At 40.5% G+C, this 26,512-nt stretch overlaps 2 protein-coding genes across 3 annotated transcripts; one reads left to right on the top strand and one right to left on the bottom strand.

The window, feature by feature from the left end:
• Positions 1 to 2,783: 2,783 nt before the first annotated feature.
• Positions 2,784 to 13,522, bottom strand: rassf9 (Ras association domain family member 9). The gene is made up of 2 exons (XM_034149239.1): positions 13,336 to 13,522; positions 2,784 to 5,237 (listed from the first exon to the last, which is right to left on the bottom strand). The coding sequence occupies exons 1-2, from the start codon at positions 13,380 to 13,382 to the stop codon at positions 3,989 to 3,991; spliced, it is 1,296 nt and encodes a 431-aa protein (XP_034005130.1). The 5' UTR covers positions 13,383 to 13,522; the 3' UTR covers positions 2,784 to 3,988.
• Positions 13,083 to 26,494, top strand: nts (neurotensin). 2 transcript variants are annotated; one of them, XM_034149241.1, is made up of 4 exons: positions 13,083 to 13,275; positions 21,134 to 21,195; positions 25,409 to 25,585; positions 26,130 to 26,494. In XM_034149241.1, the coding sequence occupies exons 1-4, from the start codon at positions 13,263 to 13,265 to the stop codon at positions 26,271 to 26,273; spliced, it is 396 nt and encodes a 131-aa protein (XP_034005132.1). In that variant the 5' UTR covers positions 13,083 to 13,262; the 3' UTR covers positions 26,274 to 26,494. The 2 variants fall into 2 exon arrangements, with proteins under 2 accessions (XP_034005132.1, XP_034005131.1); XM_034149240.1 differs by lacking the exon at positions 13,083 to 13,275 and adding an exon at positions 19,740 to 19,985.
• Positions 26,495 to 26,512: the final 18 nt, after the last annotated feature.

The raw sequence follows: 26,512 nt of genomic DNA, 5'->3' as shown, positions 1-26,512 counted from the left end.
TTCAGGTGTATATCAGTATGTAGTGTCTCTACTTTAAAGAGTCCTCTCCTGCTGATGTCCAGGTGTATATCAGTATGTAGTGTCTCTACTTTAAAGAGTCCTCTCCTGCTGATGTTCAGGTGTATATCAGTATTTAGTGTCTCTACTTTAAAGAGTCCTCTCCTGCTGATGTTCAGGTGTATATCAGTATGTAGTGTCTCTACTTTAAAGAGTCCTCTCCTGCTGATGTTCAGGTGTATATCAGTATTTAGTGTCTCTACTTTAAAGAGTCCTCTCCTGCTGATGTTCAGGTGTATATCAGTATGTAGTGTCTCTACTTTAAAGAGTCCTCTCCTGCTGATGTTCAGGTGTATATCAGTATTTAGTGTCTCTACTTTAAAGAGTCCTCTCCTGCTGATGTTCAGGTGTATATCAGTATGTAGTGTCTCTACTTTAAAGAGTCCTCTCCTGCTGATGTTCAGGTGTATATCAGTATGTAGTGTCTCTACTTTAAAGAGTCCTCTCCTGCTGATGTTCAGGTGTATATCAGTATGTAGTGTCTCTACTTTAAAGAGTCCTCTCCTGCTGATGTTCAGGTGTATATCAGTATGTAGTGTCTCTACTTTAAAGAGTCCTCTCCTGCTGATGTCCAGGTGTATATCAGTATGTAGTGTCTCTACTTTAAAGAGTCCTCTCCTGCTGATGTTCAGGTGTATATCAGTATTTAGTGTCTCTACTTTAAAGAGTCCTCTCCTGCTGATGTTCAGGTGTATATCAGTATGTAGTGTCTCTACTTTAAAGAGTCCTCTCCTGCTGATGTTCAGGTGTATATCAGTATTTAGTGTCTCTACTTTAAAGAGTCCTCTCCTGCTGATGTTCAGGTGTATATCAGTATGTAGTGTCTCTACTTTAAAGAGTCCTCTCCTGCTGATGTTCAGGTGTATATCAGTATTTAGTGTCTCTACTTTAAAGAGTCCTCTCCTTCTGATGTTCAGGTGTATATCAGTATGTAGTGTCTCTACTTTAAAGAGTCCTCTCCTGCTGATGTTCAGGTGTATATCAGTATGTAGTGTCTCTACTTTAAAGAGTCCTCTCCTGCTGATGTTCAGGTGTATATCAGTATGTAGTGTCTCTACTTTAAAGAGTCCTCTCCTGCTGATGTTCAGGTGTATATCAGTATTTAGTGTCTCTACTTTAAAGAGTCCTCTCCTGCTGATGTTCAGGTGTATATCAGTATGTAGTGTCTCTACTTTAAAGAGTCCTCTCCTGCTGATGTTCAGGTGTATATCAGTATGTAGTGTCTCTACTTTAAAGAGTCCTCTCCTGCTGATGTTCAGGTGTATATCAGTATGTAGTGTCTCTACTTTAAAGAGTCCTCTCCTGCTGATGTTCAGGTGTATATCAGTGGGTGTTTCTCAATCGCGAGTACGCTTGCTTGGTAGCACATGTCTGCCGAGCATCTTGCTTCAGAAGCGAGTCAAGAATACTTCCTGGCATTCGGAAAACGAAGTGTGGAACACGCTAGCAAGTGTGCAGGTGTGCGTCATATGAGAGGCCCCGCCTTACATCTTCCGCCACAGATTTGGGGAAATTGGTCCGTGCGCAAAGCATTGTGGGGATTTTAAGACCGCGAAGTCTACTCATGTGCAGACTCGATATTTCTCCAAACGGAGTACGCCGGGCTCGGTAGATTTCCAAGTATACTGGAGATTGGAACAGTACTTCGGCGGCACTCGATGACGTAGTATGCTTGAAATAGTGGCTCTGAAGCAGCTTTACTCGCGATTGAGAAACACCCCGTATGTAGTGTCTCTACTTTAAAGAGTCCTCTCCTGCTGATGTTAAGGTGTATATCAGTATTTAGTGTCTCTACTTTAAAGAGTCCTCTCCTGCTGATGTTCAGGTGTATATCAGTATGTAGTGTCTCTACTTTAAAGAGTCCTCTCCTGCTGATGTTCAGGTGTATATCAGTATGTAGTGTCTCTACTGTGACATGTCTCCATGCTTTAATGTTCAAAAAGCTCTTTATTTGTCTCATACTGCCTGTGCTGCAGCACCTCTTTTCACCCTCTGTCTGAAACCAGAGTCTGCTCTGATTGGTTAGCTGGCCGGCTCTGTTGTGATTGGTCAACCACTTCAGCTAAGAGGCGGGGCATTTTCTGACACATCTCTATCACCCACAATGTGAAGCCTAAGTGTTATATAGTGATGTCATTATGTTACAGAAGTAAACAAAGGAGTCCAATGGAGGCATTTCAGGCAGGGAGTGAGTGGGAGAGAAACTCCCTCTGGGGGGAACTTTGGGATTTGGGCCTTTGCAGACCATTTACATGCACACAAACCTATATAACACACTGCAGGACAGAGAAACCCCCAAAAAGCATAATAAGGCCTCTCTAACATAACATTGCAATCACTAAGGATAATTATGTTTAAGACCATTTTAAGTACATTTGACCTGGGAGGCTGTGGCTCAGTGGTTAGTGCGCTGAACTTAGAATCAGGGGGTAGCAGGTTTGAGTCCCACTGCAGTCAGCATGTTGTTGTGTCCATGGGCAAGACACTTCACCCCAAATTGCTCCTGTGGGGATTGCCCACAGTACTGAATTAATGTAAGTCGCTTTGTATAAAAGCGTCTAACAAGTAATGTAGTTAAACTCTGTATTGAATTTTAGGATTGACAGCTGCACAAAAGAGTACTTGAGGGAACCATAATTAAATCATGGGACCCTGTACCTTCTTGTAGATGGCAATAATTCATATTTGCTAACTTGGAAGAAATCATAAGCAACAATACCGAGTGATTACTCTTTGCAACATTTACAGAATTAGTGTTTATTATGAACGTTGAAATGCACATTTAACTCATTTCATCATTTGCCTGTTTACACAGATATTGTCCAGACATTTGTGTCATAATGGCCCTTAATACAAAGTCTTGGTAAGTGACAGATAGAGATTATTGCCCCAGAGTTTAAACAGTCATAGTCATAATATCTCATCTCTAAAATACAATTACCGGATAAATAAATATCTTTCTGTTTTTTTCTTATCAATTTGTCTTTACACATTGTGCCTGTGTCATCAAAAACAATCATTTATAGCGGATACAGCAGTGTATTTACAGTTTAGTCAGGAGGAATGTAATGTTTCTTACACATCTTAAATTCTACATCCAAGACAGCTATCTGTTTTAATATAAAACATTGTTAATAGACTTATACGTGTGTACGAAGAAGTGCAGCTTCATTAACAGCTTAAAACATACGAAAGGGAAAAATGCATACATTCACCATTATTGAGTGTTACAAAAACAATGCTTACGTAACTAAGCGTAATACACCTTAAGGATGGTTATACCTAGGAAGTAGTCTTTGCTTTTTTGGTGAAAAAATGTACACTTACAAGTCTGGAAACCCAGCCAACATCAAAAGTAATGGACTGTAGCTGGCACACACATAACTCCAGTGTGTCCCCTTGCATGTTTTCATTACATCAGAATCAGAGGCCTAATCATTGTTTGCTAAGAAAATAGTATTGTCGATAAATACGGCTGACCATAAAGAATAATAATTGATCAATTATTTTCATGTTTTTACAGATATTAATAAAAAAATGTTTTGGAATCTGACTTTCATTACAGAATTCTGTATTTTGTCGTGGCCCTAATCCGCTCCTGTACATTATTTTGTTGACCAGCAGCCTAAAACACAAACAATATTTGCAATATCTTGATAACAAATCAGCATGAACTTACATCTGAGAAGCTGATACCAAACATTTTTAACACATTTCCTTAAAAACAACTGTCACCAAAGTTGCTAATCATTTTCTGTCTGATCTAAATGTATCCAGCTGAATTACCTTTGTGTTTCCTAAATAATAGTCCGGGATCTTTCCGAAGAAAACGTTGCTTAGCTCTGTTCCATGAATGTAATGATAACACACGTCAGGCACACACTGGGGTTAGTGCATACAGAACAATAAACTGCAGGGTCAACTGGGTTGTTCAAACGTCTGTGTCGAGGGGGGGAGGGAAGTCCAGACACGGTGACAGCGAGTCCTGGCTGTGTGTGGAGCTAATCCCAGTGTCTGAGTCTGTGTCTGTAATGTCTGGAGGGGACAGGCTGTGCTTGAGTTTCACTGTCTGAGAGACGCTGCACTGAGTCTCACTTTTCAGAGGGACGACACTGGACTCCTCCTCTTTTCTTCCGTCCCCAATTTGCATTGAGCTCAGCTGAGCAGCCAGCTGCCAGCATTCCTGATCCTTGGAGACCAGCGTAGCGTCAAAGTACTTCAGCTGCTTGTCTATTTCTGCAGTTTGGTTGTGAAGGGCAACGCCGGTGAAGAGGCTGTGTTTCACTTCATCCTGCAACCTCTCGAGTTCAGCTATGTAGAACGATTCGTCGGTGTCCGAGGGGATCCAGGAAGCCGCCGCGGCTCCTTCCTGTTCGCTGTCCTCATATTGGCTCAGAGGGAAGTCGGCCCTCCTTAGCTCAGAGTCAATGTCCCGGGACAGCTGGAGGATGAGGTCCTGGTGCCTTTGAATCTGCAGATCAAGCTGTTCCACCCCATCGCTCGTGTACAGGTACTCCTGCAGCTGCTCCTCACTGTGTGCCTCCAAACTCTGACTTGAAGTCTGAGCCGATGAACTCTCGGCTTCCTTCTGCACCTCAAACTGCTCGACGTCCAAATCCAGATCCCTAATGCGCTGGATCTGCTCCCGGATGGTGTGGTCTTGGTTGAGAATGAGCTGCACCATCCTGTCGACCTCGTCAGAACCCGGGGAACTCTTGCTCTCCTTGTGAATCTTCTCCAGTTTCCGGAAAGCTTTCTTGACCAGGCGCTTCTGCCTCTCCACCGGCAGAGGCTGGGTTAACTGACCGTGCTCCCATCGCTTTGGCTTGGCGCCCTTTGGCTTTCCCGCCTTCTTGGCGGGCTGAGGCACAAAATCACTTATTTTGACCAGAGTAAACTGGATGAAGGGTTTCTGGTCACCCCAGGCGTACCAGAGTCTCAGGATTCTGGTGAGAGGAGGCAAGGCTCTCTCAAAACCCTTCCAGCGCTCCACCAGACAGAAGTCTTTGGGTTCCCCGTGCAGGAGCCTCTTGCTCTCTGGGATTGACTTGTGGTCATCCAGTAGCGCCTGAATCATATCTGCACATGTTGTGTGTTTGGTTACTCCACAGACAACCTTCTCCTCTTTGCAGACCGTAACTTGAATCTCCTTTCCTTCCACAAGTTCGGCATCTTTTGTCCTAGTAAAGAAACAGAAAAACAATGGGTTCAGCAATCTTGACATTTTGAAGTATTAACATTACACAGATATCATATAGGAGTCATCAACTGGAGCAGATTTTAGGGAGCCTTTTTTTTTGTTAATGTCATACTGTAACCCCTTCGTTCTTCTCCCAATTCCAGTCTGCCTCTTTGCTTTCATTTGTATAATAAAGCCAAAAAAATTGTTGAATACAAAATATTTTAACAAATCATCATTTTCATCCATCTTGTCTTCACAAACACTAAAATGTAAAACAAATTTGCTTTAAAATTATATTACGCTGGGTATTATATGTCGTAATAGCGCAACAAATAGTAATGTTGCTCTGATGCTCGATTGGTCGACACAGACTGACATATATAACAACCATTGGATGGATTCACACAAAAGTTATTTACAGATGTTCATGGTCCAGAGAGAAAAAAGCCTACTTATTTTGGTAATGCCCTGACTTGCACAACCACAAGGTTGATATTTTGTAGCGAAATGTCCTGACAAATGATCGCATTAAATCTGGTACTTTTTATGACCAAATATCTGCAAATTGAATGATACTGTATAGCAGTCAGCCTCACTATTCTTTACTAAATGCTAGAATGCTAACAAACAAATCTAAGGTGGTGAACATAGTAAATATATACCTGCTTAACATCAGCATGTTGGTCAGTGTTAGTGTATTAGCATGCTAACATTATCATTAAGCTAAATGAGACTGTAGTGCGTCTCTTGTTTACCTTTCTTTAGATAGCAGACATAAGAGATGACAGGAAAGGAGGGGACACAGAGAGGGGATGACATGCAACAAAAGTCATCTGACAGACACAATAAAATTGGCTTTACCATTGCATAACTTTGTCAATTATATATTTTCTAACAACCTTTTTACACAATGCTCTGTTCAAATGAGTCACAAGTTGTAAACCAGCAGATACACAGCTGCAGTTTTAAGTACAGTCCACACATATTCATGCTTTAGACAACACTTGAATTATTCTAAGTAGTATATTTTCTTAAATACTTTGATGGTTTTGTATCAGGTCAATGAGTATAAAAACTACATTTGCTCATTTTGTGATCCCTGGTTTGATTCTGTGAGTCAAACTCATGGTCTTACTCATCACAGATGATCATTTAATGGTTGAGTTTTAAGATATTTAACCCCAAGGCCCTATTACCTTTTCATCTGGACCATGAACTTGCTAAAAAATGTACCCAAGATGGGCAGACGATATGGATATAATGAACTTATATCCGAGACATAATATCCAGTCATTAAATGATATGCACCGGTAATGCAGACACCCACAACATGAACAAGTAATCAAATAAGTAGATCACTTTTGGAGGCTTTTCTATTTGATTCCAAGATAAACAATGATGTATCATGTTATTATATAAAAGAGATTAATTAGGTTAACTCTGATGTACTGTAGCTGCCAAGTTTCTGTCTCACATTTAAAGTTAAAGCCTACTCTGAAAACAAAAAGAAGCGACACTTAATACTCCCATAATTACAGACAGTTCAATCTCAAAGAAACCAGAGAAGGATTAGTCTTATGATATCACCAAGAGACAAAGACTTAAACTCTCCCTCTTACAGGAAACTGCAGACTGGTTGCAAAACCGCAGACCTACATTCCTTTACCCCCCCCCCCAAACAGGCAATACATGAAACTGCTAACAGTAATAAATCAGAGTGCATGTGCATGTAATCCTGGTTAATGTCGAGTTTCATAAGCAGTCCAAAAAAGGGATTTCACTCAGAAAATCGACAGGGGGAGTTTATCTGTAGCTCAGCAAGATGGTTGTTCACTTTATCTGACCAAAGTGGAAAGAAACCACAAGGCCAAAAGTTTGTTTAGCCAATAGTTTGTAGAAAAAAAATAGATGTTTCCAGTTGGTATTTCAGCTCAAAGATTATTGGAAGATTCGGCACATTGACAATCATTAGGGTTAGGGTGACTATAACGCTAATTATTGTTAGGTGTTGCTCTTCCCCTTGGTATGCAGTAATGGTTTCGGACCTGAACCTTGCATCAGGTTACTCCTGTGTCTTTATCTGTGGAGATAACCTTGGCTGACTGAGCCCACATAAACCACTGATCGTCACGAGGGTGGACAGAAATACCCATCCCCTGATGATCAGATACGGCATGCCAACACAGGCAAGTGAGATGTATTAAGAAGTATTCAAAGGGGAAAACTTAAATGCTGCATTTATCTCACTTTGCTGATTTTACAGTCTGATATCAGTGTGTTTTGGTTCCCACACGGCATGAAAACACACAACTGGTGCATTGTTGAAACTGGCGGTGAATAAGGTCTCAGGAATGCGATACGTTTGCAACAATGCAACAGGCTGGTTAATGGTTATGGAGACCCTTGGAGAAGAGCGAGGCAGAGCAAATACCTGAGCTATGCGTTGGACAAACAAATCTAGCAAGCCTCAAGCGATCAAAGACAACAACCCCAATGACTTTGACCGCAGAGTTTTAAACTACAACTGAGTCATGATGGAAACCCTGAACACGCTTCATCTGCTCAGGAGGGAAACAGTGGGAGGACATAGTGAAGACCACACCTGTAGAATATAATGCAATCAATCATAACAGATCTGCATCACTCAATCATTACATCATTCTTGAATTCATACGATGTCATAATAACCCTGTGATCTCGATAAAAGTTGACAAGGGTAAGAACAAAGAAAAGTCTACCATAAAATCTGAATATTTCCTTATTACTGTATTTGAGTTTTTAATGTGAAATACTGAATTGTTTTACCTCTTCAAAATGTATAAAGTTAAACAATTTAAAGAGGTTAACAAGTCAAATAAGGTGAAACTTTTCCCAAGTCACGTTTGCAATTAAATGTACTTATTATGCTGATACACAACTGCATGTTACAGATGAGGTAGTTTAGTACTTCATCATAGAGTAGCATATCCTTCTCTATAATTGTACTCAACTAAGTGGGACATACATAACACACTTACTGATTTAATGTTAAGTTTGAAAGATAAAACTGCACAGTGATGTATAAAGTATTTAGCAACACCATTTAAAAGGCTGCATTAACAATCACAATTAAGGTTATTTTATAATCTTCCCACCTGTGGATAGCTGTAATGAGGAATACAAAATATAAAGGGCTTTGTTTAAAGGCGTGAAAAGCCAAAAACCATTGATGCGCTACATTGCGATACATGGATAGAAGATTGGTGAAAGAATACATGAGGCAAAAGCAAGGAAAAAGGAGGACAGGATAGGCAAGGTAGCACATAGCCGATACACATCAATGTGAAGAACACACACTACACTGGCCTAAACATGTGACAAACATGTGTCTGTGGTCATATCTGAACCTGCAGGTGAATAAACAGACAATTGACAATATTTCAGAAAGCATGACCCAAGCCCTCAGCTGTGCAGGAAGAGGGTACAGCAGGCAGGGAAACACCTGCATTTGTCCTGGGCCACAATCACTAACGCTCACACAACATCCTGCCACCACAGTTCAATAGACAGAGGGAGGAAGGGGAAAAATGGATTTCATACCGGTGGTCACTATGGTCTGTTTTCAGCTCCACGCGAATGTGAACAAGTGTTGACAAATCTATGTTTGGAGATAAACTTATAATGTTTAGCAGTGCTAAAAATAAGCTGCTGTTGTGACTTGTCAATGATTACATGTGTCTTTGGTGGGAAGCACAAGTAAGCTAAGTGGTTAACTATGAGTGACAAACAAAAAGGAATAAAACATTTCATTCATTCATGAACATGACTTTCATGATAGTAGATTGGCAGCAGGCTAGCTAGCTTACCAATGTAGCTGAAGGCTAGTTTGGCTGTGAATGCTGGAGTAACTAAATGCTACATTTTGAGGTGTTTCCAAGAATAGGCTTCATAACATGGCCTCTGGTCTATTTCTTTAGATGACTGCTACGTTTTCTTATTACCTCCGTCGACCAATGAGAATCTTTCAGCGTTAAAAAAAACATGATGTGCACTAGCATCTCTCACATTATCAATGTTTATTTTCAGAGGACAAACATTTTATTGAGACAGTTGCCGTCAGTGCAAAAATCCCCTCTAACGTTATCTAGTCAACACTCTGCCAGGACAAACACAAATACTGCATGCATCAGTGGGCTGATTGCATCACAGCTAATACCGAGTGTTCATAAGGGCTGACACTTTGGGAGCCATTTGATATTCATAGCTTGGGATTAAGCTGTGGAACCAGGCGCCCGTATATGGAAACAAATGAGAAAGACAAATCTGAAATGATGCCAATTGAATAACAAAGATTAATAGAAATACTTACTTATACAGTTCTAGTCAAAGTAAGGATGTATGCTAACAAAGGACGGGTTACACCTCAACTTCTCACACTTGAGTGAACCCAGGAAACCTGAGCGTAGCCGCTTGACCTCAGTTTGAATTTACAAGCTAAGATCCCGAGTGAGACAGGAAAAACCACATTCAAATGATATCATTTTTCCGCATACGTTTCTGCGTAGGATGATTACGTTACAGCTCCACCATGGTGGCATTGCTCTCACCTATTGTAATACTCGTAATGACAACCTTGCAGACATGAACAATTCCCTTTTGTGTAATACATTTGCAAGCTACAAGTTACCGCAGAGGACTGCATGCTGGCGGTTTGAACAAGTCATAACAAATGACAGGTTTACAGTTTTCCAGTGTCTCAGCGTGTTTTCTCAGATCAGTTGTGATAAGATTATATGATGCAGATATTTTAAACAGAAACAAAGTACGGATAGCATATCATAGAATTTAACCTGTAGCCATTTAGGTCAACAGGATTGGATTTTCCTTGCGATGGAATAAACATTTAGCTTGTGGTGGTGAAATGATAGGTTAGCTGTAAAACAAACACTGAAATTGTAGATTATAATTGAAGAAAAACATGATACAAACTGTAAATCATTCCTGAGGGGAGTTGTATAAAGGGTTGGTTCACCAAATACACGAACATATTTTCTTATTTACAACTAGTTTTGGAAGCTTTTCATATTTTTTCTCACATTTTCAGATAACTACAGTACATCTAAAATGTCCGCTGCCAGCCACGATACAATCAAAGTAATTGGGAATTAGTTTGTGGTGCTCAGAGCAATTAAAAAAATTAAAATAATTGTAAAACTAAACTAAGAGGTTACAGATATACTCTGTGAGACTTGAACTAGGCGCACGTGTTTTGACATGCTGATGTGAATGTAATTCGTTTTACAAAAATTCAAATGTGACCGTATGACAGTTATATGTCACAATTCACCCTGAGGGAAAAATGAATGTTTTGTACAAAATTGCTTCACAATCTTTTGGCTGTTGAGACATTTCACGTAAAACCACAGATGACAGCCTCATGTTAGAACTACTAGAAAAAAAGTCAAGGGATCACTGAAGGTGTTTGAGCTCATCTATCAAATAGTTGTTGATATATATTAGTTTGGACCATAGTGGTGGATCAACAGACTGCCATTTGCTTTCATAGAAGCACAATATTAGTTTAAAGAGGCCCTATTATGCTTGTTGGGGTTTTCCCTTTCCTGTAGTGTGTTTTAAAGGTTTGTGAAATGTCTGCAAAGGCTCAAATCCCAATGTTCCTTCTCAAAACAAGATAGATGTATTTTTATAGTGTTTAAATGGTGTTTCCGCTGGGCGGTTTGTTTACACAGAGAATGTAGTGGAGCAGATAGTAGACAGGAGATTCTTCCCCCCTCTCTTATCAGAAAGAGGATGAGGGATCAGGAGGAAATAACATCACTTTTTCTATCTCAATATGTTGATCTCTGGGATGACTCTCCCACTCTGATAGGCATCTGTGAACAGAGACACAACACACCCCTGTCCTCCTCTTCCCCTTCCTCTGTGATACCACCCACCCCTCTTATTTTCCCTCCCCCTCCCCCCATGCATGTCTGTGAATCACCAAATGAGCTATTGCTCAGTGAAGATAAATGGCTCACCCTCTCTCCAACACAATTACGATAATTTTATTGTTTGCTGTGGCCTGCTGATTTGTTAACCAAACAATTTTGGTGGCTAATTGGTCCGGTGCACATCACTGCCATGCTGCTGCATTGCTCTGGTCACACTTGTCACTGGCTGGCAACCATTTAATTTCAAAGCATTTGAGAACTGTACGTGCTGGTTCACTAAAAGACACCAGTGTGATGCACAGGACTCCCCGATGACGCACTTTGAGCCTTTAATGAAGACAGCGATAATCAACATCGCATTCATTCTGAGACAACTGACTCCACATCATCTTGTCATTCCTTTGCAGCTCTGAAATCAAGCGTTTGACATATCTACAGATCTAAACACTTGAGGTAATTATAGGTGCCGCTAGAGTAATTACTACACAACATGAAAAAAGGAAGACATCGACTGGAGACAGCCTCAGTGAGACTGTTTGAAGTTATCAAAGATATTTCATCTCAGCGCTGTGTGTGATGTGAACATACATCCATTCTGCTGTGGGAGCCACTGTCAAACAACTTAACAGCAATTTAGTTTAAACGTTTGTTTTATTTCTGAACTTAATCCAAACCCTTCCCGCTGAGTTTGGTGGTAAAGAAGTCTTAATGAGTAAAGCTAATGTAAAAAAGTTATTTACCCATAATTGAAACCTTTCTGATCCAGACTTGGCTTGGACTGCACCCTGTACGGATTGGATCATGACCTAATTACTCTAAAAAAACAAAACTGTTTACCAACTCTACACAACAAAAGTCTGCATTCAAGAACTCAAATAGAATTTAAGTGACAAAAACAGAGGACAGATTGTGTTTCACTACATTTCATTTCCCAATCTTTTTAGAGCTGATCCCAGCAGGAGCATCAAAAGGCCGATATAACCAGTGTTGATGACAGGATCTCTCTCCACCTGAAGTGTGCATTTTCTTTTGGTCTGGTGTCCTAGATGAAATGTGTATTAAAACATCTTTGACATAATTACAGAGCAAGAGAAGGTCCTGTAGTTTTATGTTCAGTACAGTGTACTTTGACAAGTATCACCATCAAAGAGAATATTTAACCTTAAGTTCCTATTTTTTTTTTTCACACTCACTCTCACTCACACACACACACACACACACACACACACACACACACACACACACACACACACACACACACACACACACACACACACACACACACACACACACACACACACACACACACACACACACACACACACACACACACACACACACACACACACACACACACACACACACACACACACACACACACACACACACACACACACACACACACACACACACACACACACACACACACACACACACACACACACACACACACACACACACACACACACACACACACCACACACACACACACACACACACACACACACACACACACACACACACACACACACACACACACACACACACACACACACACACACCATTTTATAGAATAAGGCTTTACTGATTAAAACACTAATTGAAAGTCAATTTTGAGAAAAAATTGAAGTTGTCAACTATTTTACTAGTCAATGTTTAGCTTTAAAAGTGGTTGTTCATGCTAATCATGGCAGGAAATGCTGTTTTCAGCCATTACAATTGAGATTTTTGCTTTCCCCTATTTATATCATAATAAACGGAATATATGTTGGGTTTGTGCTGATAAACAAGATATTTAAAGACATCGCATTGAACTTTTTTTATTACTTAATATTCCTGGGAAGTTTTTCGTATTCCCCTGTGGTTTCTTATGTTATTTAATGATGCACTTGGGTGTATTGTATGTCCCACAGTATCAACGTGTAACTATTTGCTTACTTTGATTGCATGTACTGTGTAACTAGATGACTCGGATGTGAACAACTAAACTGCCTTTAAAGTTTAGTCTCATTTGCCCCTCTTGTGCAGCTCACTCCTTAATCGATGCGCACTGCGTTGTGCGTAATATCTCCCTCCTCAACTACTTCCAAATGACAGAACTCGGTAAGAAAAACTCACACTCAACAGGTTTCCCGTCTAGAAACTTAAATCTCGCCGAATTACCTGTTTTTCTGACGAGCTTTCAGGAAGTTTTTTCCAAACGGAGCCATGTCTCAGCAGCGCCACAAAACACAGCAGCAATCCGAAAAAAGCGTTACAGTCCCCGCATGGCAGGACGCGGGACACTTTGAGCAGAGATCCTGAAAAGTTGAAGAGTGCAACTCTGAACGCCCCACCGAAGGAGGGAGGGAGGTGTTTCCAGACTGACAGATATTGGTGTGTCTGCCCCCTTCCACCTGCAGGGACAGACACACTAGTTTAAAGTTTGAAGTGTAGTTTAAACTTCCGCCTCTATCTACTTGTCTTTCGTCCTTTCTTTATAACTAATGCTGTTGATGTGTTGTGATTTCAAGGGTGTCTAATGTCATCTGGCCGGGGACAACAGCTGGAAATTAGCAATGTTGGCTAAAGCTGCCCCATTTACTGTTTTTTTGTGACAGTTGATCAATGGGGACTGTCCACGACACTATAAACAAATGAACTAAACTAAACACTTTTCAGTAAAAACGATAAAACATTGGGGATAAAAACGAAATAATGAGTTCAATATGATTTTATCCTATTTGTTTACATTAAGTGAAACATTAATAAAAGGTTATAGCCTGGACAAATTATTCAAATATTTAGAAAAGTTGCAATACTTCATTGCAACAATACTCTGTTACAAATAAAAGTCCTGCATTTAAAATCGTTCTTAAGGAAAAGTACAACAGTATTGTTACCAGAAGTAAAAGTACTTGTTATGCTAAGGGCGAATCTAAGAATAATTAATTAATTAATTAATGATGGATTTATGTGTTTATCACAGTGGGTAATGTTGGATCAGATTTGACATACTTTGTATGGATAGTAATAATCATATGTTAATGTTTTTTATTTTTTATTTATATAGTCTAATAAGCTGAATCTGTACAGTAAGTAAATTGGTCAAATATGTGAGTTAAAAGTACAATATTGGCTTTAGTGTAGTATAAAAGCTTGGAATTGTACTTGAGCAAATACTTACATTTTTGTTCATATAAAGTCCAACTATGTAGCACTTGAATCAGACAGCAGAATAGATAGAATCGGAGGGATGAACCCCTCTTTAATGGTCCCACATGCAGAGCACAGAGCACACACAGTGAAATGTGTTCTCTGCTTTTACCCCATCCTAGTACAAGGAGTCTAGTACTAGGAGCAGTGGGCAGCTATTGCACAGCGCCCGGGGAGCAATGGGAGTGGGGGGGGGAAGGGGGGTGTCTGGTGCCTTGCTCAAGGGCACCACGGCAGGGCCCAGGAGGTGAACTGGGACCTCTCCAAGTAGCAGTCCACACTCCATATTTAGGTCTGTTCGGGGACTTGAACCGACGACCGTACGGCTCACAGTCCAAGCCCCTACTGACTGAGCCACTTTAAAGTGTCTAATGTGATATTACTATATATTCAGATATTGCACAAATTGTATCCCTATTAGATTGAACTGTGAATGCACAGCAGATATGTCAAAACAAATCTAAGAGGATCTAAACATAATCCCTGTGGGACTCCGTAACTAACAGAACATATAAGATATTTGTAAGAGAAATCCATAAGACAAAAGCATTATTTTAAGGGTTGAAGCCAGTATTAAATATTCATTTTGTTACATTTGGGTGTTGTAAAGGAGCTGTTCATACTTCTCTTCCCTTCTTCTTTTCTTTGCAGTAGCTAAGAGAGAAATCCTTTCGTGGAGCAGATCGTTTTTTTGATTGTTTTAAAACTGGTTCCAAATTCAAGATTTAGATTTGAACCTTAAGCAAATATTGAAGACGTGTCTTTATACCTTGAAATACATTTATTTGGAGATCTCACCAAAATTATTATAATTTTTATCCTGAGATTAAAGTCACTCTTCATGAGATAAAGTCAGAATTTTGAGAAAAAAGGAAGAATAATGAGATTAAAGACAGAATTCTGCAAAAGATCTGAATCTCACATTTCCGACTTTAATCTTTGTATTCAAAAACAAAATAACTCAGTCAGATCTAGGGTTGCAAAGGGGCGGAACATTTCCGGTAAATTTCCATGGGAAGTTAAGCTGGGGAATTTTGGAAATATTTCATATTTGAAATTAATTAATTATTAAAGTTTCCCGCACTCTCGCGGGAATATCTCCGCAATGGAGCGAGCTTAAAGGGGACCTATCATGCAAAATGCACTTTTGTACGTCTTTTATACATGAATATGTGTCCCCGGTGTTCCAGGGAACTCACCAAGTGTCAGAAAACACAACCCTCTCTATTTTCCTCCATACCCAAATCTCTAAAAAAGGGGCTGCAACGGATCTGATAAAAACTGATCCAGATTTGAACACTGTCCTGACGTCAGGACGGTGGCGCTACGGCTATTGGGCCAACTCCACCAATCAGGAGGAGACAGCCACGGCCATTGCCGTTCGAAAGCGCTGGAGACGCTGTAGTACATATGCCAGGCCTGTAGGTGGTGCTGTTCTCACAGAATCAGCCCTTGCAAAAACAGGGGTAAAAAAGTGCAAATTGAGCTAAATGAGGCATGGCTAAAATGCATGATCTGTTTGGTATTTTGAAAAAAAAAAAAGTATAAATATGCCTTATGTAGGTATGGTCCTACACTATATTATTATAATATAGCATGATAGGTCCACTTTAATGAAATGTCAGGATATTTTGTCTTTTATCCCACACACAAACACACATCTCTGTGCTCATGAGACCCGTAATATCTGCTGCTGTGAAGCTAAATTACTTTATGAAAAGTGACTCACTGGATAGAGAATGAAAAAGAAAACTATCTCTTTGCTTTTGACAAGTTTTATCGTATTGAAGTGAGATTTGTATTGCTGCTCACCTTCAAGTATTTAAAGAGTTGAAGGCTTTTAAAGGTTTTAGAATATAATTTGATGACTTGTGGGGCCTCTGGGTGATTAACTGTGAGAGGTTCAAGGAAGATCTTGAAGAAAATCATTCAACATTATTCCTTGTTTTCCCACTTGCATGTTCCTTTTGCTGTATCATGGTAATTGGTTATATAAAGCACCAAATATGTGAAAGAGAAAAATATGTAACACATGTAAACATCGGTTCGTTTTTTTGGAGTGAAAGCTTTGCGTTATTGCATTATTGTAATAGAGTTGCTCAATGAACAAAGCTGATTTGTCTGTAAATGGATGTGCATGAGGCAAATTAGTGAAAAGGTCTCCATCAGTCAAACTTATCCTCACGCAGTTAATAATGACCTTTTTCTTGCATTGGAAATGTTTTCCAGGACTCTGATTACTTCCTCGTGCTTAATTTGATTCATTTTGACACAGGATGTCGGTGGGAAAGAAAAAGTAGGATTAGAAAAGCTACACAAGATGTGTATTTGTCTTTATTACATGAAAACCACCATCATTGCAAGATTATTTAAAGCTCCCATGTCATGCTTTTCCGGTTATTACCCGTCCCCTTGTGTGTTATGTAGCTTTTTCTGCATGTAAACGGTCTGCAGAGTCAAAAACCCTCAAAGTACACCCTGTAGCGAGTAAAACTCTAACACAGAAAAGACCTGTCTATGCTGCCCCAGAACGCCTCGTTGGAGATTTTTATTTTTCAATTTCTTTCTTCCTGGGTACAGTGACGTGCCCATACCCAAATGGACCATGGACGCGGGAAGGGGGGGTGCTGAGGGGGATGCAGCACCCCCATCTGCGAGGCTCCACTAGCACCCGCACCCCCAAATGCGGCGCACCTACAGTGTAAGCGCGCCACAGTTTCGCCGCTGCGAGGCTCCACTAACACCCCCCCCCCCAGCGCGTCACAGTTTCGCCGCTGAGAGAGTGTGTGTGTGTGAGGAGCTCCAGGGATTGGTGCTCAGGCTGAGTTCAGGCTGAGCTTTGCGATGTCTCGCTGTCTCGCAGACCCCACGCCGCAACCAGGAAACGACCCCAGTAAGCCAGCTCACACTGTCCGCTCCTCACAGCAGTGAGCCGCGCAACGTCCCGCCAACACGGCACCCAGACCCCACGCAGCATGCTCATCTGTTTGTCCTTACTGGTGTCATTTTCTGGTTGCTAACGCCATTGTAACACATAATCACTGATGTTCCGCTGTAACGGTGGTGGACTCATCAGAACAGAGTGGGCAAGCTGACCAATCAGAGCACAGTGGGCTCATAGGGAGGGGGGGGCAGGAGCTCCAACAAGCGGTTAAGGACAGAGAGTGAATACACATACTATACAGAGATGAGAAACCAATGTCATTTTGGAACATTGAACAATGTAAATCTATTCTAGTAGACCTCAACAATGGAATTATGATCAGTAGAAATGGCCATGACATGGGACCTTTAAGCACATCTGACTGTTAAAACTGACCAAAGAAAACATTAGAGTTCCCCCGTTTCTGCGGTTCTTTGAGGAGATTCTGTTGCAAAAAATCTTGTGTTTGTTTTTTCACCAAGTGTCAGAAAACACAACCCTCTCTATTTTCCTCCATACCCAAATCTCTAAAAAAGGGGCTGCAACGGATCTGATAAAAACTGATCCAGATTTGAACACGTTACTGACGTCAGGACGGTGGCGCTACGGCTATTGGGCCAACTCTCTACCTATCAGGGGAATGTGGGGTTGGGCCATGGCCGGCCATTGCCGCTCGAAAGTGCTGGAGACGCTGTAGTACATATGCTAGGCCTGTAAGTGGCGCTGTAGTCTGCCACAAAAGCAGCGAAGAAGACTTCCCGCCCATAGTTACCATGGTTACCCTTCTGTTTATTCTCCGCTGTGGCTTTTTTTCTCCCTCCCCGAGGCAAGCGTTTGCTCCCGCTCCAAACGCTTGCGGGGAGGGATTGCTCAATGCAATCCCTCCCCGTCGAGGCAAGCACTGTAATTCTCTCCGGTTAGTCCACCAGCAGATGACAAACACCCACCTCTCCGCCTCTTCCAAGGAACGAGGGGACCGTGCGGCAGAGTTTCAGTTTCAGTTTCTTTCGCCGGTCAAGATGTCCGTTAAAGTTTCAATCTTCCGGACAAAATTAGAAAAGTGCCGGTCAAAGGTCTTCTTTGTTATTTATTGAGCTTTAAAACAAATGAATAACGACTCTATATAATAAAACACGGAGATCTCTTTTTCTCCCCCTCTTCTGACAGCCCAGCAGCTGATGAGAGCACGTCTCACCTCTCCTGCAGGGGGGCGTGGTCAGCAGAATCAGACCCGTAGACAGCAAACAGCACATAGAGCAAAATGAGGCATGGCTAAAATGCATGATCTGTTTGGTATTTTGAAAACAGAAACGTATAAATATACCTTATATAGGTATGGCCCTACAATATATCATTTAAATATAGCATGATAGGTCCACTTTAAGTTTCACTTTCGATTGCATGATATAGCCCAGCGCAACACCTTCGTCACACATGTTGCCACTTGTTTGTACCATTTTCAGGCGATTTGTAATCTGTTCTAGAAAAACGATGTGTTTTTGGATATTTGCGAGTCTGAGAGTGTTGTGAGGAATGCACAGTGCCTGTAGGGGGTGTGGTCTCAATAGCCATGCAGTAAGCAGTGTGCTATGTAGATGTTATTGAGGAATGGCATGGATATTCAAGTGTACTTGAATGGCATCTGTTTGTTTTAGTCAAGATTATGCTAACATATACTTTCCCCAACTATATTTAAGTTCCCTATGAAGAGCCAACCTTCAATTTAGAAAATTCCCAGTTTATTCCCATAAATTCCCGTTTATTCCCATAAATTCCGGTTTATTTCCATAAATTCCCGTTAATTCCCATGGAAAGTTTCCATCTTTGAAAATTCCCGGAATTTTGCAACCCTAGTCAGATCTAACAGTTATTTGTTCAATAAGTTCATATGTGGCCCTCTTCAGTATACAGTATATTAACAGTATATTAGTTTAGGTTGTGAGAAGATGTGAAGATGGAACAACTCTACTTTAAAATAAGATTACATTTCCAGATATTAATAACTGGTTACTTATCAACACCCTTCATATCTTTAGCTGGCCCTTATTTGTTTGTATCTCCTGTTGCTTTGAAAAGACGTCATTTGCAAGAAAAAGCAAAAGAGGTGGTGGAAAACAACTTTTCAAATAATGGCAAAAGAGGGAATCTCTGACGTGCATTTTTCCACACCACTCCTGCAAAACCTACTTCAATGTGCAATCATGAGGAAATATAACCCAATCACCCATAGATTGACGCAAAAAGCTTTCGCCTTGTGATGCAAAAGTGACGTCTGAAGGAACGATGACACTGGAGAGAGTATGAAGAGACTGTTGGGAGGATGGTTAGATGAAGGGGGGGCTGTGTTTGTGGGTGGGAAGGTGGGGGTGGAGATGAGGAGAGAGAGAGTCTGATCCTTATAAACTGAGGGAATGGAGCCCACTGCATTTCACAACCAACCAGAAAAACTGCAAGGAAGGGGAAGCATTTTAGGAGCTGGAGGAGAAGAAAAAGAAGAGGAAGCAGCGGCATCTCATCCAACTCCAGACTCTTTAGCTGTCTGACCTTTAACCTTATGGACTAGACTCTTCCTCAGGTGAATTCTTCTCTGCGGGATCCTTTTTTTCTTTTGGTTTGAGTTGTTTTCACATCAAGATGCAGGCTCAGTTGGCGTGTATGCTTCTCCTCTGTTTCACATGTGGTGGCCTTTGTACAGGTAAGCTCCGGGGCTCTCTCAAGGTTTTATATATGTATGCATTGTGTTTTGGTTTCACGATCAGTCACTGTCTTCATTCATAGAAACAAAATAGGGGAAAAGCCATGACACTGAATTGTGGAACAAGTGTAGGAACATACTGAATGCAACAGGTGGCTTTTTTTGTTGATGTTGCAAAAGTTTGCATATTCTTAATAATGGAAATACTTCGGTTTGAAACAGAATTTTTACGGCAATACTTCTACACAACATTATTGTTTACTGAGTTTTGTTTTACAGATTAAATCCTTAAACACCCTGGCTGCCAAAATGATGTATTCTTAAGATAGTTACACAATTTTCTGGCTTACTTAAGGAGGGTAATTTTGTGAGTGAGTTCTATTTTTCATCAAGTCTTTTATTCTTCTTATTTTCGGCACAAATTGTGACTTATTAATTCAGGATTCCCTCCTCTTTTAGGCTCAATAAACCCCTTTCACTCAGTTATCCAATGTAATGATTCCTGATTTAAATATTAGAAAAACATTTGAACCCCATTTTATACAAAATAGAAACCCAAAAGATTCAACATAGCGAGTGAACCATAATTGATATTTCTGAAATACATTTAATTTGATTTATTTAGTCAAATTTAAACATGTCACATTGAACTGTTCAAGAATCAAAATCTAAAGGTAATATACTGTATATAACAATGCCACTTTTGGTCCAATGAGCCAATAACAGTCAGTCTGTAAAAAAAAGTGGGTTTTTCTCATTTCAATTCTTACAATTCAATTGAGAATATTACGGAGCAATCTCAGGATTTACGATTTGGTTGAAGGTGATATACTGTTGATTGGTTTAACAAAGCTTTATTGGGTTAACTGTGTTTTATTTCAATCTCAAGGCACACTGGGAGCGCCATAAATCAATAATGTGTCACCTGTTGAATGCTTAAAACTGTCTACTGACACACCAAAAAAAAAAATAGTGCTTGAGATATAAGTGCTGCAAACCCTTCTTGACTTCAGCTCACAAAGAAGAGTCTTGACACCAGCAGACAAAATAGCTTTTCATATCTCCTTGACATTTATTATGGAGCCATCTCAGGATTCATGATTAGATTTGGTTGAAGGTTAAATATCCGTTTCTCCTCTAACTGACAGGCGTGGACCAGGATCAGCGAGCGCTGGAAGAGGACATTCTCAGCAGCCTCTTCGCTTCCAAGGTAATAAGTTCCACTTTATTTGCAGCTGTCATTTCAGAGACTGAGTGTCCACAGCGGTCAACGAGTAACCCTTCAAACCTGAAACTCATAAAATGCTGATGAAATATACGTTTAGAGAATTTTCTCTAACCCTAATCCAAGCAGTGTGGATGTGTTCTACTTCTAAGTTTACCACCAATTTGAGAAAAATAAAATCCTTATTTCTATATTTTATAATGCCCCACTTCTTATAATAGGGTAAACACCAACAACATGCAATCTGGATCCATGCTTCACTCATCGCTGCACATTTTTATTGCGTTTTTGTGTCACTCAGGGTCTAACTCGCATATAAACTTGCTTTTTTTTAAATGGAAACTAGATGGCACTTTACATTTTTTTACATTTCTGTAAATAAGAGCTAATGCTAAGGTAAGGAAAGTTATTTAGTTGTCTCTTGGTGATTTCTAAACTCATTCATATGGTGATATGAGCTCAAGACCAGGCACATCTTGGGGATGAAGTTGGAGTGAGACTCGAGTAGACAGATGTCCGAGCCTAATTGCACTCAGATGGACCTGACAGAATAATAACGACACATCCTCCACCTCCTTCCATTCGATAAATAACCGTGATGCTCTTACGGAGACGTGACAGTAACAAATCAGTGGCATGATTCATCGCTGCTGAAGGTAGCTCAGGGGTGATGATTGTAATCATAACTTGCCGGATGATTGATGGAGTGCTCAAGAGTCTGGAAAGTGCAGTATGGTAGAATATATGCTATCATAACTACTTATATGATCTTTTTATTTATTTTTTACGAGGCAGCTAGATTGATAGACCTGCTTGTCCAGTTTTCTTTTTCATCTGATTACGTGCAGGAAGTAGGCTTCCTATCCAGTTCTTATTGCTCTATTGAAAACGATAGCAATAATCCACATCCAGTGTTCATCTGTTAGTCTCCCAAATGTTACATTGACCTTTGCGAAGTTGCTCCTGATTGAGTTATAGATTGAGTTTTGCAGCACTTTTAACATTTTGGTGGCTTTTCACGTACAGAAAATTCAATATTCATAGAGAGGAGGCTAATTTGTTAACAATACATGGGTCAACTGAGGATTTTTTGAATATTGAACCCCTACATTAACTCTGAATCCCCCCTCCTCAAAGTTATTGACCGACCAGGACAATAGGAGATGTTCCCTATGTCGCCACAAATAGAAACAATCCTTCAAGTGACCTTCTTAGTATCATTAAAACCACTTGTGCGTTGTTTTCTGGAAGTCTCCTTTTCAATTGTCTTCGATTTCAGATCCGCGAAAAGCTATTTCCGTTGACTCCTTTAAAAGCAAACTCAAAACCCATCTCTTCGCATCTGTCTTCCTTGTAAACTCATTTCCATCCCCTAGTTTCCATCTACATTACCATCACTTCAGTCACATTTTTATCACATGGCAATACTTATGTTGAGGTATAATGTTGTATAATGTTTTTATCATTTTTATGCTATGACGTTTGTATTTTGTTTTTGCTTTTGTTTGCTTTGTACAGCCCTCTGAGGCATTTCTTGTGATTTGGGGCTATAATACATTTTGATTTGATTTGATTTGAATGGCTTTCCCTCCGAGAAACCATGTATTGACCATGTCTGAAATCATTACAACATCAGAGGGGACTGTATTCCTCTGACGCTCATAAACGATGAGAGATTTGGACATTTACAGTAACTTAGAGGCGACAATATCCCCTCGCCTTCTGACTCTCTCTATCACCCTCAGTGACACACGGTGGTCTTTGCGGCAGTGTGTGTGAGATTATTCAAATATTTAGAAAAGTTGCAATACTTTATTGTAACAATACTCTGTTACAAGTCCTGCATTCAAAATCTTTCTTGAGGAAAGGTACAACAGTATTGTTACCAGAAGTAAAAGTACTTAAGGGCGCATCTAACAATCATGCATATTAAATGATGGGTTATGATTAATTATGGATTCATGTATTCATCACAGCGGTAATGTTGGATCTGATTTGATGTACCTTTTATGGATAGTAATAATCATGTGTTAATGTTTACCTATTATTAGGCTTATAAGCTGAATCCGTAAAGTAAGTAAATCGGTCAAATATATGTGAGTTAAAGGAACAATATTGGCCCTTGGCTGCTTTTGTTTGTTCCCTTGTGCGTTGTTTTCTGGACGTCTCCTTTTGAATGTCTTCCCCTCGGAGAAACCATGTATTGACCATGTCTGCAGTCATTACAACATCAGAGGGGACTGTATTCCCCTGACGCTCATAACCGATGCGACCAAAGCGAGTCTTGGAGAGCTTTGGACATTTACAGGCGACAATATCCCCTCGCCTCCTGACTCTCTCTATCACCCTCAGTGACACACGGTGGTCTTTGCGGCAGTGTGTGTGAGATGGCCTTCCCACGTGCAGGGGCCCCGAGGCCCTCCACCATCTTAAAGCACTCAAACCACACAAACAGGCTGCGGCGAGATGAGGTTAGATGTGACTGAAATATCACTCTGGGTGTCTGGTGCCTGAGAATGTTTAGGGAATAGTACAATAGGGGGGCGTGTGGCCCCACTGCAGTCAGCATGTCGTTGTGTCCCTGGGCAAGACACTTTACCCCAAATTGCTCCTGTGGGGATTGCCCACAGTATTGAGTATGTAAGTCGCTTTGGATAAAAGTGTCTAACAAGTAACATGTCATGTAATATGCACATATATCTTAACTGCTGTCTTAAAGGTAGGGTAGGTAATTTTGGAGAAACCAGCTCGAGTGCGCTAGAATTAGAAAATACACAGCCGGAAAAAAATCTGCCACTTCCTTACAGAGCCCCTCCTCCAACACACACGAACGCGCACATGACCAATGAGGGCACGAGATAAGTTTGTGCACAGATGGAAGGCTGACAGGCAGGTAGGCCATCCAGTTATTTTAACCGGGCCGGCTAAAATGATTGGTCGTGCTTTTTACAGTACTACGGCTTCCACAGATGACATTTCTTTATGGATTTTTTGTCAAAGCACTTAAGATATTCATTGCTATCGGGATGTTAAGAGCATTCCATGGAATATAACAAAAAGTGTATCTCGAGCCGGTTTCTCAAACTTACCTACCCCACCTTTAACATGTGGCAGTCTGCATCAGTGCTCAATGTGTAAAAGAAGAGGGGGGAGAGGGGGGCTTAAATGCATCCTCAGTGCCTCTTAAAGGGAATTGCAGAAGCTTTTATGGCCTCAACTGTAAACACTCAGCGGGTAAAATGGTTCTCAGTGTGAAAATCCTCCAAAACAGCATTTAAAGCGCAGCACTTCAGGGCAACACATTAAAATGCATCGTGTTGGGTAAGCTGCTCTTTAAGGAGGCTGATCCATTGCATATGATCTTAAACACACAGATTCTTATTCTATATTCTTATTTACGATATAAAAGAGATTATTTCGCATGCAAAAAAAGAAAATGAATATGGAGATACAGACGTGACCACATAGTGAAGGATGTATCATTGATAACTTTTTATTAAATAAGAATGATCTCCACAGTATAAACACATGGAGATCTGACTGAATACACCCGAAAATGTATTAAATATAAAGAAATTCAATACAATATACCATACCCCATACTGTAATACTGTCTTACTGAAGATATGTTTCATAATTAATTAATTGTGTATAATTATTTATTCTAATGCATATTTAAATAAACTCTGCACTTTACCGCTTTGTGCTGATGTGTAATGCTGAACCACATTTCACTGTCTCATTACTAATGACAATACAATTGAATTGAATAACATTTTAACTAATTTCATAATACCACTTACCACAAATGTAATATTTTAAAGCTTCTTCACAACATACTTTTTTTTTTAAACATGTTAAGATTATAGCAGGTCTGTTGGATTAGAATAAATTATATATCTTTTTGCATCTTTTTATAATTGTGTCCAACCTGGATCTAATGATCAGAGCAGAGCGTTCATAACCGAAGATAAAAAGAAAATTGCAATAATTAGACTTTAATTTAATAAGAAAATAAACTTCTTCATGTTCAATTTACACTTAACCCAAGTTCACATAGTTAATTGAAACTTTAATTAAATCATCCCCTCAAACAAGGATCACATTTATTGCCTACTTTGAATTTAGAAAAGCAATCACTTCCTGATTTAGATTTGAAACCTTATCCATCTCCATTTTTCTTGTTCCCTCTCTGCAGATGAAACAGAATAAGCAGAGCGCCCCCTACTGGCGCGTGTCGCTGGGCAACCTGTGCAGGCTGGTGAGCGGCATGAGCAGTGAGGAAGAGGAGCAGGAGGAAGAGGAGGGGGGGCAGCTGAGGGAGGAGCTGTACAACCTGCAATACATCTGCCGAGCTCTGCAGAGGGAGGACAGGGTGAGACACACACACACACACACACACACACACACACACACACACACACACACACACAAAATGTCATGGTACTGATACACAAGTATCAGTACCATGACATTTTACTTTGATTTTACTAATGATTTTATCCAAAAACCAAGAAAAAACTAAAATAACCAAGCCAGTAAAGACAGTAACAGCATGTGTTGTCTGATATAAAATAAAATAAAAGACACACTCACACAAACACTGGAACAGGTTTAGTGTTCATCCATCCTATAAACTCACCTCATTAAACGCTTATGTATCTCACTCCTCATTGTCTCCCTTTTCCTCTCCTCCATCAGCTCCTTACACAACAGCCTTTCAGTTTTTGATGGTCCTTACACAGCGACTGCAGATTAGCTCTTGTTTTGCAATGCATGGAAGCACAGAGGAGAAGCACTCGTTCAATCACAGTTCCCATTACCTTGGCCGCCTGGCAACAAAACACATGTTTGCGTGTCATTTCCTCCTCTCATCGTGTCTCTCTCCCTCTCATCGTGTCTCTCTCTGCCCCTAACAGCTACTCCATGACTCTCAAGAGTATCTAGAGGAGAACAGTGACACCCCGCTGAAACGAAAGTCACCTTACATCCTGAAGAGGCAAGCCGCACGCACCACCAAATCCCGGAGGCCGTACATCTTGAAACGAAGTTCAATTTACTGACCGGAGAAGATGGGTTTAGGGGACCAGACGATGTACAACCTGTGAAGATGTTATTGTGATTTGTCTCCAATTTTCTGTGGCTGCAATGTTTTTTCTTTTCCCATTGTTGTTTTGAATCCAGTCAGACCCTTCGATTGTATGTCCGGCATTCAGGCCTGCCTGTATCCTGCTCCTGAAAAGCAAAGCTCCTGAAAATAAACTTAAACTGAGTATCAAGCAAATGGCGTTTCCCCGAGAAA

Source organism: Trematomus bernacchii, unplaced genomic scaffold (assembly GCF_902827165.1).
Source record: "Trematomus bernacchii unplaced genomic scaffold, fTreBer1.1, whole genome shotgun sequence".
Lineage (NCBI taxonomy): Eukaryota > Metazoa > Chordata > Actinopteri > Perciformes > Nototheniidae > Trematomus > Trematomus bernacchii.
The sequence above is the reverse complement of the archived record's forward strand: the minus strand, read 5'-3'. Positions and strand labels throughout refer to the sequence as shown.